Here is a 21,987-nt window from a genome sequence, read left to right on the forward strand (position 1 = left end):
CTTATATGTCTAGCTTAGCAATGTGATTGGTTTTAGTTGTTTCTTTTTTATAAGAGTTATAATTAATGATATTAGAACTAAAATCAATACGAAAAACATGCATGCACACTTAGGCTTTAATCATGTTTTAAAAGAATTTTAAAATTTGATTGAGATAGATCTAAGATCACGATTCTAATGAGATTAGAAACCTAAGTTTAATCTTTTAACTCGGTTTAATAGGATTAAATTTACTAATAAAAGATTAAATATGTACCATATCTATCTATAAGGGATCTTTTGTCTAAGGCGGGTTCTGCCTAGGCTGGGGTATTTAAGCTGACGGAAACGGAACACCCCTACCTGGAAACTTACCTAGAAAAGTGAATTAGATAGATTTGTTACATGCATGCAAATTTGATGATAGTCTGTTAAAGTGTTTAATGGGACTTGAATCAAACTTGTTTAATTATCAAAAGAAAGTCTTGTTTCTTAGCAAATTAAACACCCACTTAATTAAAATCAATAGCCGAATTTACTAAGTTAATGAATCGCTAGGTAGAACATTCAGTGGGAGGTACTTGGGATATATGATACTTCACTTAAACCTCTACATGTTTCTCCCTCAAAGTTCACACCATGAGATCTATCCTTGGCCTTGAGGCACCCTGGGAGTGTCCCCCTATAAGATGGTGTTTGGGTAGGTCAATACCAAGGTGAATGGAGAGAATGTTCATAGTAAGTGGGAGCAGGACGTGTGACAACATATTGCACGGTCTCTCTCATTAGGTTTGATAACATTTTCGTGCATCGTCTCGAGGCACCGTGGGAGTGTCCCCCTAAAGGATGGCTGTATTTGCACAACTCTTTATCTAATCACCTGAAAAGGATAGGGTTGCTTTAGTTACTTTTCCTAATATACTTTTCCCCTACAATGAGCGCATTAGAGCAGAACTCTAGGGCATAAAAGGAGGGGTTACACTTATGCGAAATTGTTAAGGTTGTTAACAAATTCTGGACCAAATAATAGTGACTGTTAGAGTCAGTTATAAGGAGTTGTTTCTGTCTAATGGTTGAGAATGTCTCATCCCAGTGAAGGGGCACTTGATCACCCCATCGATGACTTTTATCTTGCCTCGCTAGGTCATCATTGCAAAATAGATGTCACTTAGGGTACAATAGAACTATTTTGCTAAAACTTAAAATTGGTGTTAAAAGTGGTAATGCAAGTAGACTAATTAAATTTGTTCTTGTTTTTAGCAACTTTTAAAATGGCAACTGCTACTTTAGCTTTATTAGCCATTGACAAATTGACTGGTGATAAATACACTAGTTGGAAAAACACGATAAACACGATACTTATCATCGATGACCTCTAGTTCGTCCTTATGAAGGAGTGTCCTCCTATTCCACCTGAAAATGCCGCTCGAAATTTTCAAGAGGCTTATGAGAAATGGATACGGGCGAACGAGAAGACCCGAGCATATATCTTGGCTAGCCTAAACGATGTTTTGGCCAAGAAGCATGAGCCAAGGGTAACAGCACGCGAGATCATGGAGTCCTTGTGGGGAATGATCGGACAACCATCTACGCAGCTCAGGCATGACGCTCTTAAGTTCATCTTCAACTCCAAGATGAAAGAAGGTACATCTGTTTGTGAATAGGTCATCTCAGCTGTGACAGTGGGAGGCTTCCGATTGACTTTACAAAAAAGGTACATTTTGAATGATGTATACGTTGTTCCCGAGTTAAAGCGGAACTTAATTTCTATAAAGTCGTTGCTTGAATGTAAATACACTTTGAATTTTTCGGTTAATAAAGTGTTTATTCTGAAAGATGGTGTTGAAATATGTTCAGCTAAAATGGAAAATAATTTGTATGTGCTAAGGCCGTTAGCAACAAATTCTTTCCATAACATAGAGATGTTTAAAATTTTCGTGACTCAAAACAAACGACTTAAAGTTTTTCCTAAGGAAAACTTTGGCACCTCCATTTGGGGCACATTAATCTTAATAAGATTGAGAGGTTAGTGAAGAATGGACTTCTAAACAAGTTAGAAGAAAATTCTTTACCTGTGCGTGAGTCATGCCTTGAAAGCAAGATGACTAAATGACCTTTTCGTGGAAAAGGTTATAGGGTCAAAGAGCATCTAGAGTTAGTGCATTCAGACCTTTATGGTCCGATGAATGTGCGAGCCAGGGGAAGCTACGAGTATTTCATCACTTTTACTTATGATTATTCGAGGTATGGGTATGATTATTTAATGCAACATAAGTCCAATCCTTTGAAAAGTTCAAAGAGTTCAAGGCTGAGATTGAAAACACATTAAGTAAAAGGATTAAAACACATCGATCTGATCGGAGTGGAGAGTTTTTGGATTCTGAGTTCCAGAACTATATGATAGAACATGGAATCGTTTCCCATCTCAACACTTGATATATCTCAGCACCTAATACACCTTAGCATAATGGTGTATTGGAGAGGAGAAATAGAACCCTGTTGGACATGGTTCGATCGATGATGAGTTACGCTTTCTTACCGGACTCATTTTGGGGTTTTGCAGTAGAGACTACAGCATACATCCTCAACTGTGCTCCCTTCAATAGTGTTACCAGAACACCGTTGTAGTTTTGGAACGGGCGTAAAGCTAGTTTACGTCACTTTTGCATCTAGGGTTGCCCAACACATGTGCTTGAGGCTAATCCTAAGAAGTTGGAACCATGTTTGAGGCTGTGCCTATTTCTTGGCTACCCTAAAGGGACACGAGGGGGTTATTTTATCATTCTAAGAAAAACAACGTGTTTATGTCGACAAACGCTACTTTTCTCGAGGAGAATCATATAAGGGAGCACAATTCAAGAAGTAAAATCGTGTTGAGTGAACTTTCCAACGAAACTACTGAAACATCAACAAGAGTTGTTGAAGAGCCTGTTATATCAACAAGAGTTTTTTATGGGAGTTCATCTAGTAGGTCAAATCTGTTGGGATTGGTACCCAAATTCTCCCGGAGTCTCGTAGTTTGTAATCTATACACATTGTTATGAATAAATAAGAGTTATTTTATTTGACATTTACTCATATCCAATAAATAAAGCTCCATGGTTATCGTATGTAAACTTAAGCATGTATATGCGATATACAAGTGGATCATGCCTTAAGTGATAACCTAAATAAGTCTGTAGTATAAGGATTAAGAAGGGATTCCTGATCTTGGTGACACTACGAATACGACCCGCTTTGTAGAGGTTTGCAAGTGTTGTAAATTACTACAGATGGTAGATCCTGACCATTCATGTGGAGACGTGCGCACGGGGATGTCCTATACAAAGAGTTTGTATAAGATCGGATCACGAGATGTCTAGTCTCTGTATATAACGTCGTTGATACTGGAGCCTTACATCTTACCTAAATGACTATAGGTGACATGACCCTAATCCTAAGTGTTTTGGGAACTCCTGTCTTTGAGGGCAGTCCTTTGATTAGTATGGGTGAGAGTGGCTAGATTGCCAACTCAACATGCCTACCTTTTTGGGAATTTGTCTGATTTGAGAGCTGAAAACTCAGTTACACAAGATGGAATTCACTCCTTCCCCGAAACAGGGGTAAGTAGATAGATTTCTCCCTTAAGGGATGATTCTAGGCCTTGAACATAGTGGCCACATCTTCTCTTTGGAAGAGAGGAGTCAGTCATAGTAGGACTATGACTTATGTTCATTAGAGGGATCGGTAGTACTTAAGGAGTTAGATGTAACTACAAGGGCATAACGATTATTGGCCCAGCTGTACTTACAAGCGATACGTGAAGGGTTATCGTACTATTGATTGGTTGATATGGACACATAATATATCTATAGTAAGAAGAGTTCAACTATCGGTCTTTAGTGAAGTGCCTGGCAGTTAACAAATGGTGGATCCCGTGACTAAAGAGTTTAGTCAGTTATTCATGTACCGCCAGCTATAGGTCTATAAGGTCCCCTTGATAGCTTAATGGATTCAAGGTGAGAATTAATTCTTGGTGTTAATTTGAAATGTTCAAATTGACAAGAGAGAATTCGATTATATATGATATTATCGGTGTGATGTATGAGATACATCAAGTGGAGGATTAATGTAAATGAGATTTACATTTAGTGTCATGAAATAGAAAAAGAGCTATGGTTTATATGTTTCATGAGATGAAATAATAAAACTATAAGTTTTAAATATAGTATGGTAAGTTGGTTATCATATATATTTATAATAATATTAATTATTGGATAATTATCTCTTTTTCTCTAATAACCAATTGAGTGGGAGGTTATTGGTGGTTTCATGATAACTATGAGATAAAAGGAAAAATATTTTCCTAATTTTAGTAAGTTGATGATTGAGATTTTCGATTCTCGGAAAGTTACTCACGGTTGGCTGTCAAGTGAATAAGATTTACTAAATGATAGCTGAAGAGAGACTAGACAATCGTGGAGTGATACTAGACAGTTCACTCAGCTGGCTGATAGCTAAACGATCGCGGAGCTTTTACTAAACGATCGTGGAGCTTCTTCTAAATGATTAGGCATTGTTTATACAATAGACCTTGTCATCTCCCACTTGCTCAATCGTTTACACGATTGTTCCTCCAGTCTCTTCCTTTAACTAAGTCCACATAGAGCCCAAACTTCTGGAATCTCACACCGAGAATACCAAGGTAGCCATTGTGGTGGTGTCGTACTCAACTCAATATGGTTCGAGGTTTTTGGAGGTTGTTCATTGTGTTCGTGATCTTGAAGATTGCTGAGTTCGTAGTCGTTGTGATCGTGTTGCGTTCGTAGTGTTCGAGCGTTCGGGGTTGCTGTCTTGCTGATTGCACAATCATTCGTAATCGAGGGTGTTTGAAGATGAGTCTTCAAAGGTATGTTTATTCTTTCCCTTGATTAACTGGAAAAGCATGCTGTAATTTCGTTTTGTTCACAACCTATATGTTTCTATTTCTTGATTGTAATTGTTAATGTTCAAATACGATTGAAATTTGGAACAATCATTCCGCTGCTTATGGAAATCCTTATGTCCGATTTCCTTCAGAATCCACCTCAAGAGTTGAGGAAACCTCGACGTAGTAGGAGGGTAGCGAACCCACCTATTCACTATATGGGTTTAACTAAAATCCTAGCTATGGTAGCTAATGGCGAGGTTGAGGATCCATTATCTTACAAGAAGGCAATGGAGAATGTTGACAGAGTGAATGGGTCAAAGCCATGGATCTCAGATGGAGTCTTTGTACTTAAACTCAGTTTGAGATCTTGTAGATCAACCTATGGGGTTACACTTATAGGTTGCAAATGGATCTACAAGAGGAAACGGGGTGCCGATGGGAAGGTGCAAACCTTCAAGGCTAGATTGGTAACCCAGGTAGAGGGAGTGGACTATGAAGAGACTTTCTTGCTTGTTTCCATGCTAAAGTCTATCTGCATCCTCCTATCCATTGCCTCATATTTTGACTATGAGATATGGGAAATGGATGTCAAGACTGCTTTTTTTAATGGCAATCTTGAGGAGACCATTTATATGGTACAACCCGAAGGATTCATAGCCCAAGGTCAAGAGAAAAAGGTTTGCAAGATGAATCGGTCCATTTATGGGCTGAAACAGGCATCTCGATCTTGGAACATAAGGTTTGATATTGCGATCAAATCTTATGGCTTTGACCAAAATGTTGATTAGCCTTGTGTCTACAAGAAGATCATCAATAGTTCAATAGTTTTCCTAGTATTGTATGTATATAATATCCTACTCATTGGGAATGATGTAGGTATATTGACTTCAGTTAAGAACTGGCTAGCGACCCAATTCCAAATGAAAGATTTAGGAGAGGGTCAGTTTGTTCTTGGGATTCAAATCTTTCGGGATCGAAAAAAACAAAATGCTAGCACGAGTCAGGCATCGTACATTGACAAGATGTAGATCAAGTACTTGATGCAGAACTCCAAGAGGGGCCTATTGCCTTTTCGGCATGGAGTTACATCGTCTAAGGAACAATGTCCTAAGATATCTCAAGAGGTTGAGAAAATGAGACGGGTCCCCTATGCGTCTGTTGTAGGTAGTTTGATGTACATGATGTTATGTACTAGACTTGACATCCAATACGCTGTGGGGATAGTCTATAGATATCAGTCTAATCTAGGACATGGTCATTGGACTACTGTCAAGAACATCCTCAAGTATCTTGGAGAACGAGGGACTACATGCTTGTGTATGGTTCTAAGGAATTGATCCTTACAGGATACACAGATTCTGATTTTCAGATTGATAAGGATTCTCGAAAATCAACTTCAGGATAAATGTTCAATCTTAACGGAGGGGTTGTAGTATGGCAAAGCACGAGGCAGGGGTGCATCGCTGACTCCATCATGGAGGCCAAGTATGTAGCGACATGTGAAGCTGCTAAGGAGGTCGTTTGGCTCAAAAAGTTTCTGATAGATCTGGAAGTTGTTCCAGACATGTCTAGGCCCATCACTCTTTATTGTGATAATAGTTGTACTATTGCGAATTTTCGTGAGCCTCGGAGTCACAAGCGCATCAAGCATATAGAGCAAAAATACTATCTCATCCGAGAGATTGTGCATCGAGGGGACGTAATTGTCATGAAGATAGCTTCGAAGCACAACGTTGCTGATTCGTTTACGAAGGCTGCATGGCTACAGTGTTTGAGGGTTACCTATAAAGTGTAGGTCTACAAGACCGACCGCGGCTGGACTAGGGCATGTGGGAGATCTTGTATTGGGATTTTGTGCCCTAGTTTATTGTTTTGTGTACTTGTAATGTGATTATCTTGTACACCCCATAGCTTTAGAACAAATGGGAGATTGTTGGGTTGATGCCCTAAATCTCGTAAGGTCCTGTAGTTTGTAAACACATGTATGAACAAACGTTTGGTGATTTATAATATGAGATATTTTATTCACTTTAGTCTATGAAATATGAGATATTTTAGTAGCGTTAACCACAAACTAATAAAATAAGATTCTTGGTTATCGTTGTAACTTAAGCATGTATGTGGAGACATACAAGTGGATCGTGCTTTAAGTGATAACTAAATGGTCTGTTGTATATGGATAAAGGAGGGAAAACTTATCCTAGTAACACTATGGATACGACCCGTTTTGTAGATGTCATAAGTGCTATCAAGTGCTACAAATTATATGATCCTGATCATTCATGTAGAGGCATGCGAGCAGAGGTATCCTATACAAAGGAGTTCTTATAAGACTGGACCACGAAATGTTTAGTCTCGTTATATAACGCCATTCATGACAAAGACTTTCATTTCACTAAGATGACCATTGGTAATATGACCTTAATCCTGAGTGAGTTGTGAGCTCTTGCCTGTGAGGGCGGACCTTTGATTTGCATGGGTTCAAGTGGCCAAATCACCGACTCAAACCTACCATTTTGGGGATTCATCTGATTGGGAAGCTGGGAACTCAGCTACACAAGATGAAATTCGCTCCTTCCCCAAAATAGGGGTAAATAGATAAATTGCTCCCTTAAATGCTGATTCCGGGGCTTAAACAATGTGGCGCCATACTTTCTCTTTGCCCGAGAAGGGTTTAGTCATAGTGAGACTATGATGTATTGTTCATTAGAGGGATCAGTGGTACTTAAAGAGTTAGATGTAACTACAGGGGAAAATGGTAAATTGACCTAGTTTTACTTACGAGCTATTTGTGATGGGTCATCGTACTGTTGATTGGTTATATCTGATGGACACAGAAATATATCTGTAGTATGAAGAGTGCAGCTGTCGGTCTTTATTGGAGTGCCTGATAGCTAACGGATGGTAGATATCATGATTAAAGAGTTTAGTACCGTTGGAGCTTCAAGCTACAAGTCCATAAGGTCCCCTTGGTAGCTCAATGGATTCATGTTAAGAATTAGTTTTTGGGTTAGTTTGAAGTGTTCAAATTAACAAAAGGGAACTTGATTATATTTGATTTAATTAAATTAATTCTATTGTATGTGATATAATTGATATAATGTATTTGATGCATTATTTGATTGGAGGAATTAATATAAATATGATTTATTTTAAATGCCATAAAGGGGAAAAAGAACTATGGTTTATATGTTGCATATGATGTGATATTAAAACTATAAGTTATAAATATAATATGATAAAGTAGTTATTATATGTATTTATAACAAATTAATTATGAGATAATTGGTTTTAGTTTTTTCTCCAATAACCGACTTAGTGGTTATAATCGATATATGGCAACTGTTGGATAAAAGATGAAAATTGTTTCCATTTTCCATACAACACACATTCAACGCACAACAAGGCACAAGATATACGATAGCTTGTTAAGAGCCTAAACAATCGATTGAGTTTTACTATATGATAGTTACTCGCTACTAAACGATCGAGTACTCAAGTCTATATGATAAGCTTATTCATTCTCCCAATTACTCGATCGTCTACTCGATCGTTCAATTCCTCCTTCCCTCTTCAATTCCTCCTTCCCTCTACTCGATCGTTAAATCCATATAGAGCCCACATCTCCTAGATTCTCACACTGAGAAAACCAAGGTAACCGAGTGGTGGTGTCGAGTTTCTGTTCAAGGGTTGATGATCGAATTTTATTTGATTGTGATCGAGTATTTGCCAGTTCGTGTTGTTTGTTGAGTTTGATTGTTGCATTAGTGTTGTTGGACGCATTGGTGTCGGATCGAGGAAATACTAGAAGAAATAGTTCTTTAAAGGTATGTTTACTCAGTCCCTTGTTTGTTCTTTAGAAGCATGCTGTAATTTTATCCTTAATGCATAACTATTTCCATTTGATTGTAAATGTTGGTGTTCTTTCACAATGAGGTTTGGAATGATCTGCTTTCGCTCATTGGTTCTCTAAATTTAGATTTCTTTCATTTAGAAGTCAAAATGAAAAATTAAAAATGTAGAAACTCTTCAAAATGTCTTAAATAACTCCTTAGAAGGCGGTAAGGCTAATTTTCACGTTTGACAAGGTTTGACATTACGTTTTACCCTTTAGTGCACATCTGACAACATTTTCTTGATAAAATCTATACTTTTTTTTTACCACCGTGCCATCTTCAAGTCTATAAGACTTTTCTCGTGTCATCGTCATGTCATTCTCTTCTTGGCTCATTGAACTAACATTATATATAAATTTTGGTTCAAAATTATTTGTCGCTTTTGGCGAATTTGATAGGTTTTGAAGTTGCAGTATGAAAGCCTCTCAAATCTTCATTGCCTTTCTCCCTCGAGTACTTGAAATGGTTCAATGATTGAATTTACATTAGTTTGTATAAGACTAGATCACAAAATTTTGAGTGACTCTTTATAACACTATTGCTAGAAGAGACTTATATTTCACCAGGATGACCATAGGTGACCTGATCTTAATCTTGAGTGAGTTGTGAACTCTTGAAACCTAACATTTTGGGGTTTCTATGATTGAGGAGCTGGGAACACAACTACACAAGATGGAATTCACTCCTTCCCTATTATTAGGGTAAGTAGATAAATTGCTCCTTTAAGGGCTGATTCTAAGGCTTGAACAATGAGGCGCCTCACCCTCTCCTGGCCCGAGAACGATTAAGTTATAGTTGGCCTATAACTAATTGTTCATTATAGAAATCAGTGGTACTTAAGGAGTAGATGTAACTACAGGTGTAAAATGATATCTTTCACCCAACTGTACTTACGAGCAATTTGTGAATGGTCAACATACTATTGATTGGTTATATCCAATGGACACGGGTATATATATATATATATATAGTGCGAAGAGTGCAACTGTTGGTCTTTAGTGGAGTGATCGATAGTTAATGAATGTTGATTAATTTGATTAAAGAGTTTAATAAATTAATCTCTTATCATTGGAGCTTCAAACTATAAGTCCACAAGGTCCCCTTGCTAGCTCAATAAGAACTTATGGAAATCAAATTAAAGGGAAAATTGTTCAAATGAATTAAATGGAATTAATTGTATAAGATACAATTAAATAATGTATATTGATACATTATAAAATATAATGTATATTGGTACATCATATAAAAACTATATGCTATAATTTAATGTGAATATGATTCATATTAAATTTATGAGAGAAATGAATATTTGAATATGATTCAAATATTAACTATGTGAATATAATTCAGGTAGGAACTATATGCTAAAATTAATGTGAATATGATTCATATTATTTTTTTAGTTTTATAAGAGAAATAATTATTTGAATGTGATTCAAATATTATTTATATGAATGTGATTCATATAAAAACTATAGGTTAAAATTAATGTGAATATGATTCATATTAATACCTTAGGTTGTTTGAGAGAATAATAAACTATAGTTTATATTGTATATGATATAATATAAACTATAAGTTATATGTTATATATGATATAACATATAGTTTGAATACATATTAAAATGGTTATTATATATTAAATTTAAATCTAATAACTCTTTTTGGGAGTGATTCTCTCAAATTAATAAAATAGAGCGGAAGTTATTTTGGATTAATGGGATGAAAGTTTTTTTTTTTTTTTAACGTAAAAGCCGTTTTTAAAAGAGGATGATCTCCCTCCTTATTAATCCCTCTCCAAGCTACTGATCTCTAATGACTCCCTGAAGAAAAGATCTTTCATGCTTCCTCTCCTTCCCTCTTATCAAAATTGAGTGCAAACCCACAAAACTCGCACAGTTCTCGTCCTTTAGAATAATGAGGAAAGCCTTGGGGAGGTGTCCTCTTCATTCTATACATGGCTTTCGTTGTTATAGATTCGGGAGATCGTGGGAAACAGTTATTATTCATATTGTGGAAAGGAAATGTGCAGATATAGATCTTCAAGGGTATGTATCTCTTAATTTCATCTCCTCTTTAAGCATGTTGTATTTCAAACGCTTATCGTATAAATTACAAATTGATTGTTCTTCTCTATTTTTCTTTTTTAAAATCAAATTAAAAATTGAATCATATGACAATTATACGTTTCCGCTTGGGATTCAATCCCTTCACGATGAAGGAAAAGAAATCAAGAAAAAGCAGAAAATTCCAAGACATTCATCAAAATCTCATAAATTCCATATAAAATGCCCAACAAACCCCAAATCAACGTTGGACCTTCAATTGTTCATCAAGACTTGACTCCTGATGCAAAAATATACAAACAAATCTTAAAATGTAAAGAAATCTCATGGATTTTAGATAAGAATGGCCAAAACCGAGCTTCATGCTATGAAAATCGGCTAATCTCTTCTCCTCTCAACCTAGAAATGAAAGAAATATTTTATAAAAACCATGTAGCACTGCGGCGTTATAGCCCTTGAGGGTTGCCTTGTCGAAGTGCAATGTTGCACATCAGATGTCGCTTGTTCGGATGCTTGCATATGTGCCCGCGTCTGCCCTACCATGCACATGCTTCATGTGCGAAACTGTATTTGTCGCATGCCCATATAGTGTTGCAGCACTGCCTACAAATTCCCCAAGGGTCTTCGGAAAAAGTGCTAAGCATGGTGTAAAATCATTAATCCCAGTTGCTCTTTTTAGCTCCTAATCACTCCAAATTAACCCCCAATGTCCCATAATGGTCAATTCTACCTTCTAGATGCTTGGTACTTGTAAAATCATTAATTATACACATAAAACCAAGTAACAACCTTGAATTAAGCATAGCGAGATAATAGATTTATGATGCTATCAACAAGCAAGTGAGATTACAGGTATAAAATTAACTATTTTTGGGAGCTAACAACTTTTCTAACTTCTACTTAAATAATGATCATAAATGTGCGAACAAAATAACTACAATTAACACAAATTAAGGGTCAAAAGCTCAAGTTAATTTTTTCCATACCTAAATGAGTATAATTCAATAAAAAGAGATCTTTCAAGGAATTCATTAACAGACCAAGGAAATTTTAATATGTTAAAACCAAAGGCTCAACAATATATATTTAATTGGAGAAAATCTCATTTGAAAAGATCATGCAAACATCTTGTTAAATTATTGACCCAAAAACTTAGATTGATGGGGTGAAAGGTAGATTTAAGGGCTTTTTACACATATTGTTTAGACTTAATTACACAATTATCTAAACTTTTCTATTATTTACATGAATAGCTCAAAGGGCTATTATTTTACATAAATGTTTGATCAAATTTACCTTTCCAGCCATCCTTAACATTTATTTTTGTCTTGTTAAAAAACTAATAAATTAATATCAAAATAAGCATGTAAAAGAAGTGTCCTCGCAGTTATTAACTTTTTTTTTTTTTTGAAAACCCATACAAATTTGGAAAGTTTCTCTAAACTTTTGAAAATTGTAGCCCTTATAAATAAAAGCAAAAATTGGCAAGCTTCAAATGAGAAAATAAGGTGTGTGTATATATATACACACACACACAATAATATATGTCTAATTTTCTTGAAATAAACCAATGTATATGTTTCGAGCCTGCTGAGACCCAAAATGAACAATGTTTTAATCACTCTCACGTGCTTATAGTCTAGTGGAAACGAGTCATCTTCACAGAAAACCTTGATTATCTTAACTAATATTAGTGAACTTAATTATCACGAGGGTTAACTGATTTGATTGCAAAGAATTTTAAATCGAATAAAAATAAGGAACATAATTGAAACGAGATTCAATTTGATTAAAAACATAGCTCAGAGAATTCAGACTCCACCCATTTACTTGGTTGCTTAGCGAACTCTAAGGATTCAATACTTGTCTAATAATTTTATTCTTGGTTCATTTGCTTGGAAGACCAAACTAAATGCCCCTAATGCACTAATAAAATTCTTAATTAATCTGTCCTTAATTAATTGAGATCTTATTGTCCATATCAATCAAACACCCGCATTGAGCCTAGGTAATCTTGCAAAGTCAGTTAATTACTCGGATAGCCTAAGTTACTAATTAATTCAATTCTTGAATGACTAGTCATGCAATGTTGCAAAAGAATTGTCCAAGAATTTACGCACAAGCATGCCTAAACTATGCCCTATTGACATTAACACACATCGATGCATTCTTCTTTAGCAAAATATATATATATATATGGGTGATCGAGCCATATATGATTTCTAAGCATAAAAGTTAAATTGCATCAAGAATCAATAAAACTCAGTAGCAAATCAAGAAATACAAGTCTCCTAACAAAGATCCAATAGATTTTTATCCTATCCTAAACTAAAAAAATACTTACCTTAGGCACTCATGGTGTGCCAAGATAAAATCCAAATTCAAGAAAATAAATTACAAATGAAAGTGAGCTAGGAATGACAAAACAAAGAGAAAATCAAGTTGGAGGCTACAATATGAACTTGTTTGACCTAATTTGGAAAGAAGAGTATATATGGAAAACAGATAGGCGTCGTGGCATTTGGGACACCTCCGTCGCGTGATTTGAAAAATGTTCATCAAAGTACGTAGTGCCACGACGCTACCCTAAAAACAGGCCTTATGGAAAATGCGCAATGTCGTAGCACATAACAACTTCTGGAAAATGCGCCCAACACAGTGTGGCATGCTGCACTTTCTCAGGGGCATTTTCGTGATTTTTCTCCTTCTCCTTGTTTGATTTCTTCAGTCCCGTTTTGGTTCATTTTGTCCCATTTTTGCTCCGATGGTCAATTCCACCATATTAACAATCGATACCTACAAAATCGTAGAATAGATATGTAAAATCATAGAACGAGTCGGACGTAAGTGGAGTAAGATAGTACTTTTCGATAGTTATCAGTATATTTGATAAGTTCATGAACAAGAAAATTTGTAAAAATATAAGTACCAGATAATATATACGATATTTACATTTTTTAGTATATTTGTAAACACACCAAAAAATAAACCATAATATATTCCATGTATATTTTACATTTTCTAGTATATTATTAGTGTATTGACATATATTTGAGATTTCAATGGATAGATAATTGATTTTTCAGTTAGGTTTATGGGAGAAAATAAACGAAATATCCTAAAATGAAGAAAACTATAATTTGAAATATACTACATGAAATAAATATTAACCAAAACTAATAAATAACAAAACAAAGTAAAAAAATTCAGAAATACTATTGATATGGAAAGAATTAAATATTTCAAAATTTATTTTGATGAGAGTTAATGAAATTAATGATATTTAAAAAATAAAATCATTACATAATTAATACTAAACCTAGAAATGATATATTTTTATTTAAAAATATTAGAAACTAAAAGATGAGAGAGAATCTATCAAAATGTTAAAAATGTCCCAAAATTTTGTAAAATGCTAGTTATGAAATATTACTAAAAGTTGGGATATTTGTGAAATATTTAGTTATTTAATAGGCTAATTCCCTAAATTTTTCTAAATTTATTTTATATTATCTAACACTAACTCTCACTTGTGGACTTGAAATATGTGAAAAACTCAACAAGTGGAAATCAATATTATTGGGGAGAAAATAATGTTAGATGTCCTAGAGCAGCTGCTTTGATACCATATTAAATCACTAATTGACTCAAAAAACTTAAGCTAATTAATAAATGAAGGTAAATTAAATTTTATATCATCTAACACATCTTTATTGTTTATTCTCTTGTAACATTGTGTCGCTCGTTACTAAAATTCATTATCTTGGATATATCATTATTGTAAGTCTTCTAATTGTAACTAGGGAGAACCTGTTGTAATCCATTATTGACTATAGCGGAGATTTTGACTTTGATATGTAAAATATTTTTACTCTTGGCCTGAACATAACTTTCTAAGTTAAAATTGCTAGCGTGTAATATGTTTGATTGTTAAATTGTTTCTATTTACATTATTATTTCGAGGTTTAACAACTCGAGTTACTAGTATGATCTATCAATGTCTTTTTTGGGACGAACTTTTTATGTTGATAAAAGCTCGATATTACAAAGTTTTATGTCATTTCCTTAGGTAGTGGAGCTTTATTTGTACCATTAGAGATGGATGACTTTATTAATTCCGATTTTTGTTTGATTGATGGGATAAACGTTTCTTTTTAGTTCTTAAAATTTATCATACCCACATATTTTTGTTTGAGTCACTCAACTTTGCATAATAATTATATTGTTTTCATTGTTAACTTTTATATTTGTTGCCTATTTATTTTAATATCTAATGCCTAGGCTCTTAGACATATGATGTATGTAGAAGTTAGATCTAGAGCCTGTTTGAATTGCTTTTCTAAAATGTTAAAAAAGTGTTTTTAGTGGGAAAAAAAGTGTTTTTAGGCTCTTTGAAAATCAATTCAAATAAGCCTCCTACTTTTGGATATACATTTTGAAATTGTTTTTCTTCTTTTGCCCGACCTTTAAAAGTTTTGGACTCATTTGAGATATTTTGATGAAAAATCATATTTATTTATTAGATATATTTTTCTTTTCTTAAATTGTAAGTTTCATGTTTTTCAGACTTTAAAAAGATTTTTTTTTAACAGGTTAGACTTGTAATGATCCTTATGTTTAATAGATCGTTAATTTTTTAAGTTTGACATTTTTTTTTTTTGTCTTTAGATTATACATGTCAATTTATAATATCAAATTATTTTTTTTTCAAATTCAATAATACATGATTTCGTTATTAATTTGAGAAATGAAATGAATAGTCGTGACTAGTCAAAATTTTTTATTCAATGTCATTTATTATTTAAAAATGTTAAAATATTGTTAAGTTTTGAAAAAAAATGAGTATGTGATATGAATCGGGATTTCCTTATTTTACTTCCAAGACCAATCATGCGCTCCAAGGCAAAAAAAAAAAAAAAAAAAAAAAGAAAAAAAAAAAAGAAAACTATTATTGGCATTGGACAAATGGCGGTGAATTCAATCAAGGAAGTTGTCCAAAAAGGGTAAAGGAACAAAAGCATTACTTATGTTAGATGACGCTACAAGAAGAAAATAGAGTATGTTAGAAAGATTTATTATTTTAGGTGTCTATGTTTTGGTCAAATTGATGATTTTACGTGTTTATTGTTAGGTCAAATTGATGAATTGAATTATATTTGTCATATTTGTTACTTATATTATTATTTAGTTGAGTTATTTAGGTTACGAAGAATGGTGTAATAGGTTTGAAAATGGCATTGTACCGTAATTTTTTTGGATTTTAAATTTTGGGAATGAAACTTTTTTTCTATGTTGATGAATGAGCTTCATCACCATCGTTTGCAATTTGTAATATTAGATTGCATGTTTAAGTATTTAGATAACATTGATCAACTTGTTTGTTGAATGTTCAAACCTTGAGTAGAAAACTAGTTCTCCTTATCTTCTAGTCTCAATCAATCTATGGGTCGATCTTCATGAAGTTTATAGTTGATCCTATGGATCGACCTCTAGGACCTTCTTAGCTCTTCTATGCATGGGTCTGTCTTCATAGATCTTGTTGATCTCACAATTGATCTCTCGCTCTCATGATTGAGGCAATGGATCGGTCCATACTAAACAAATAGCTCACTTTACTTGAAATGATCTAGTGGATCATCCTCTTAATACTAAATACTTAATCATATTTTTACTGATAACTTAAATCTTATCTAATATTCCCTTGAAATCGGGGTACTTTTTTATGGTTTTGTAATTAATAACTAAGAGTTCTCAACACAATAAAGTTTCTAATTTCAAATGGATAGATTTTCAAACCAAAATGTTTAGACATAACAAATTAATCAATTATTAACCTATTTGTAAAAAAATGAAGAAAGAAAGGGAAACAAAAAACTATAATTAATCCTTTACTTTCTTTTCCAAAAAGAAAAGAAAATTAAAAGCACAATTATTGTGTCCCATAAGAACCTTTCATTTTGAAATCTTCTTATTTATTCCCATTGCAATTATATTTCTTTAGAGAAAAAAACAAAACAAAAAAGTTTATGCCTTTTCTTTTGGGTGATGTCCACATTCTCCCTAACTTGAACCATCAATTTACCTCGTAATAATTGTCTCTAAGGGCAATTTCCAAACTCCCTAAAACACCCTTCACCAAGCATTGAGTTTGCTTCTTATTGAACACCACCATTTTCTTAGCTTCAATGCTAAAAATAGAATACAATAAACCACCCTTTTAAATATTATAAATGATAAACAATAAATAATATCTTTTTTTTTTTTATAAGATCACAATAAATAATATGGAGCTACTGAATGAGAGAATATTAATATCTGACCATTTAATAAATAATTATATGCTAAGTGGTCACTAAATGATTCCACTAAGATAATATCCATTATCAGATCTTAAGAGCCAACATCCTTGAAAATTTGTAAATCTATTAAAAATTTGTTAAAACACAAGCATTACATAGGCACTAATTTATTTGTTAAAAAGAAATAGACACTATATTTGGATAATCATTTTATTTTTTAATAAAAAAACCCTAATTTTAATTAGATTTTTAATTAAAATGTTAATAAAGATGCAATTCATACCGTCTTAATTTTAAAAAGAAAAAACAAAAACAAAAATGATTATCAAAATGGGACATTCGTTTTTAAAGATAAGCTTAATTTTAAAAATATTAAAAAAGATAATAAAATAGAAAATGACAAGTATAAGACTTTTGGAAATGGATAAAAGTATTTTACTCTATTCTAAAACCCATCTCAAATCCATCCAAGTTCAATAGCCAAAACATGAATGAAAATAGTATTTAAAACTACTCATTCACACCATGTATAAGTTGATTAACAAAGTTATATACATCAAAATTACCATCAAAATTAGCCAAAAATGATGAAGAAGATCAGTTAGATCACATGAATAAACCCCAACAAAACAGGTCACAAGTAACACACCTTAAAAAACCTATACAAAAAAAGATAACACAATCTTTACAGTTAGAGGGCTGTCTGTTTGGCGAAGAAGGTAGGGTTATCATCTCCAGCCATAATAACGACAATGGTCGGCTCCGAATCCTGGCTGCGGTTGGGAGGCTTTTCTTCGTCGGTGGCAGCGGTCGGGGCAAAAGCGGGGTCGGGATCGGGAGGAGAATGCAGATAGGAGCAAGAGAGGACGAGCAATGCGAGGGCGATGAGACCTAAAACGATGGCTAAGCCTGTGAAAAGATAAGGGATTGGAGAGTGCCAGTTTCCGAATCCGGTGTCTAAGCTGCCGGTGGAGTTTCTTGGACTTTGAGTTGAAGTTGTAGGCCTCATTTCTTTTTTCTTTTGGTACACAATTTAGCATTTGTTTGGCTTCCATCATGGATGTATTTATAGCAACCTATTGAAATTGTTTTGTTGGGTTGTTTTGGGTGGAGATTGGTTGGTGGATTTTACCCTTATGCCCTTTCATCTTTTGAGAAAATGAGTTGCACCCACCTCCGTACACCCATTTCAATCATAATAGTAAAATTAAAACCGAAAAATATTTTAAAAGAAAAAAAATACTTGTCACGTGAAAAATTGTAGTTAGACAATTGAATGATTTGCACAATTTTTTTCTTTTTTGAAAAAGCTTATAAGAGGTTGGAACAATAGGACAAACTTGTAGTAGTTTCATGTGGTTGGATATATAAGAAAGTAATTACAAAAATGTATTACGAATTGATTAATATTTGGGTACCTCTATTTGTATCCGTTCTTGTGTGGTTCACTAAAGTGTCAAATCACATGCAAAAAATTTTATAAGCGAGAAGTCCGTACTTCGTTGTTCGAAGTGCCACATATTAGATTCAAGACATTTCAACAGGGTGAAAATCAAAGCAAACATCAAAAGAAAGGAGGTTGAGGAATAACATACAAAAATTAAACACATAATAGATATGTGAGTTTGGCCGATTTAAATATATGTACTTTATGATGATACACTTCATATAATTTATGTGTAATAAGTCTATTAGCTTCTAACAAATGCCGGATTTATAAAATACAACATTGAAAAATTTAAGAATTTACTTAACATTTTTAAAGTTTAGGAGATTTATTAGAAACAACTATGATAGGTTAGAAACTAAACTTGTAATTTAATATTGTTAAAGTTAATTGCTAAATTAGCATAATTGAATAAAATGATGAAAATTGTAACATACTTGAAATTTAAGGTTCAATTTGATGATATCAAAGAGTGTAGGGGTAAGTAGTATTAGGGTAATGATTTTTAAATGATAAAACTGTTGGAAATGTTTTTAAATATAGCGAAATGTCACTATCTATCACCAGACACTAATAAATAATGACATTTTGTTATATTTATAAATAAATTGACTCATTTTTTTATATTTGAAAATAACTCGAGCTATGCTCACCTTTCAAATTGAAAAAAAATAACTTTGGATAACTTTTCCATTAAATAAGGTAGAAATTTACATGATAGTTAATATAAAAGTTGGATGACATACATAACATCCTTTATAACATTATACATGTAAAATTGACTGACAACAAATGTGTAAAAATTTTAACGTCGCAATTAAGATGAATAAATTGTAAGATGATTCTTAACTTCTATATAATAATAGTAAATAAGGGTTGTTTTTAAATATAAGAAACTTATTTATAAATATACTAAAATGGTACTATATATCAATAATAGACAATAATAATAGTAAGGATTGTTTTTAAATATAAGAAACTTATTTATAAATATACTAAAATGGTACTATATATCAATAATAGACAGTGATAGACCATGATAGATGTCTATCAATTTATCAATGATAGACAACAATAAACATTAAAAAGATATCTATTAATGTCTATCATTATCGAGTACAAGGCCACAAGTTGAGACGGACAAACCAACACGTCGCAGGCGTGTCGCAGGCGTATCGCAGTGCCGTGAGCGTTCTCTATCCAACGTCCTCTCTCGATTTCCTCCCTATTTTATCTGTAAAATCTCCCCCAGCCATCTTTACTTGTACCTAAGCTTATATACATTGATTTCTTGTTGCAAGATTATGGCCTGCTAAGGTAAACGTTCAATTTGGAGATGGGAAGTTAGGCTGCATTTTTTTTTTTTTTTTTTTTTTCTGGAGGATTTGATCCAATTTCTTGGTTTTTACTGTTGCCAAACAATTCTGAATCTTTGTTCAAATTGAATCAGTATTCTTGATTAAGCTAACACCTCAGATTGAATGCTTATTGTATGCTTTGTTTTCCTTTCCCAATCGTCGTCGTCACAAAAAAAACTACCTAGTAGTATGATTAGGGCCTTGTATGTTAAATTTGTAGACTGTCCACTTAATTGGCATGCATGCTTTAATTAAGATTTATGATTAAATCACATGTTTGATTTTGGCTACCCAAGTCTCTTGACAAAGTACCACTCGTTCTTAATACAAATTTAGAGAATCTTTATGTAACACCCTAGACCCAGTATTTGGAATCCAAATTTGACACCTGATGGTCCCGATATTCCTTTATGACTTGGCAATGCCATCCTTGCTTATCTTCGATGCTTCCAAGAGTGAAGACTATCCCCACAAAACAACACGTGTTCTTTCAACATACTTTGTCCTCACTCATATGTTTCCTAAAAAAATTTCCAATAGGTCACTCAACATAGAATTATTCCAAGCTTAGCACACTTAGCTATGAAGTTCCTATCACCAAGCCATCCAAAAGGAAGCTACACCTTGTTGGTATAGGTAATAACTTCAAGTTATTTTAAGCCTTTTTTAACCATACTTTCATATTCTCAAGATCTCTGTCATTTGGATGTGATCTCGGTTCATTCATGTTCCCTTCTTAAACTCGAGGTACTATATGCTCACTAACTTCTGCTTGGTTTGTCCCCAAACCACATCTTATTAGGATAAAATTTCATTCTGATACCATCTGTAACACCTCAAGTCCAGGATTTGGACAAGGATTCAAAATCCATATTCGACAACTGATATCCCCGACATTCCCCTACATCCCCTACAACTTGGAAGCGTCATTCTTGCTTATCTTGAATGTTTCTAAGGGTGAAGACTATTCCCACAAACTAATATGAGTCCTTTCAGCATGCTTTGTTCTCACTCACATGTTTCCTACGAAAATTTCTAGGACGTCGCCCAACATAGACTAACCCAAGCTAAATACGCTTAATTATGAAGTTCCTATGATTTGAGTCACTTAAAAGAAATGTGCACCTTGTTACTATAATTAATGACTTATAATTCAAAATCTTTCTTAACCATACTTTCATATTCTCAAGATCCCTCTCATTCAAAATATTTTATTACTATTTGTGTCAGCTTCAATATTGATCCAAACTCGAATATCGACCTTATTTTAAAAACAAAAATGCAGCATTATCCAATCAAAATATTTTCTATATTGTTTGATTAATTTAACAAAGTGGTTTATGTTTGCATGTTAATCACCAGTTTTTTTTTTAGTTTTTATGATAAAAAAAAAAAAAAAAAACCAACCGAGCTAAATATTATCTTTGAGTTCATCTTGTTAAATTTGCTTTATCAATTTTCCCAAATCTACTTCTTGACATTTATATTCTTGCAGTGGTTACTTTCTTGCACTTTAAATTTCGTATTTGTGTAAACACATCATCACGAAATTTCCTTGTTATTTGTCAGGTTTAAGACTTTGTTTCGATAATTTTACGATTCCCTATGGAGATGATCCGGTCCTCCTAACACTACAAACTTGTAAAGGCTCGAACAATACATTTGAATTGGGAATCGATAAGCTCAATTTAATATTTTATAAGGCAGTTTTGAAAAGAGAGGGATAAAAATGGTATTATACAAAATATGTTAACCTAAAATCTCATTTACACATACTTTTTAGTGGTTAAATTGATTATTAGTAAAGTGTTTGGGTAAAGTACATATTTTGGTCATTGAGAATTTAAATATAGTTTAAATTGGATCCTAACTTTTTAAAATTAACATTTTTTTGTCATTGAGACTCAAAATTAGTTTCAATCGGTTTTGGAGATTTTAAGGTACGTTTAGTCCTTATAGTTTGAATTTGAGCTCTTATTGGTGCTAAAGTTTGATTTTTTTTTTTTTCCTTAATGAGCCACTGATTATTAAAA

At 33.3% G+C, this 21,987-nt stretch overlaps 1 protein-coding gene across 1 annotated transcript; it reads right to left on the bottom strand.

The window, feature by feature from the left end:
• Positions 1-17,840: 17,840 nt before the first annotated feature.
• Positions 17,841-18,158, bottom strand: LOC150038555 (protein GLUTAMINE DUMPER 4-like). The gene has a single exon (XM_090313578.1). It carries the CDS (start codon positions 18,156-18,158, stop codon positions 17,841-17,843), a length of 318 nt encoding a protein of 105 aa, XP_090169704.1.
• Between the last annotated feature and the right edge of the window lie 3,829 nt (positions 18,159-21,987).

The sequence above is a fragment of the Benincasa hispida genome, chromosome 1 (assembly GCF_027475165.1).
Source record: "Benincasa hispida cultivar pf3 chromosome 1, pf3_genome.v1.1, whole genome shotgun sequence".
Lineage (NCBI taxonomy): Eukaryota > Viridiplantae > Streptophyta > Magnoliopsida > Cucurbitales > Cucurbitaceae > Benincasa > Benincasa hispida.

Coding starts and splice junctions, on each gene's coding strand:
- LOC150038555 (XM_090313578.1), bottom strand. CDS start 18,158: ATGAGGCCTACAACTTCAACTCAAAGTCCAAGAAACTCCACCGGCAGC.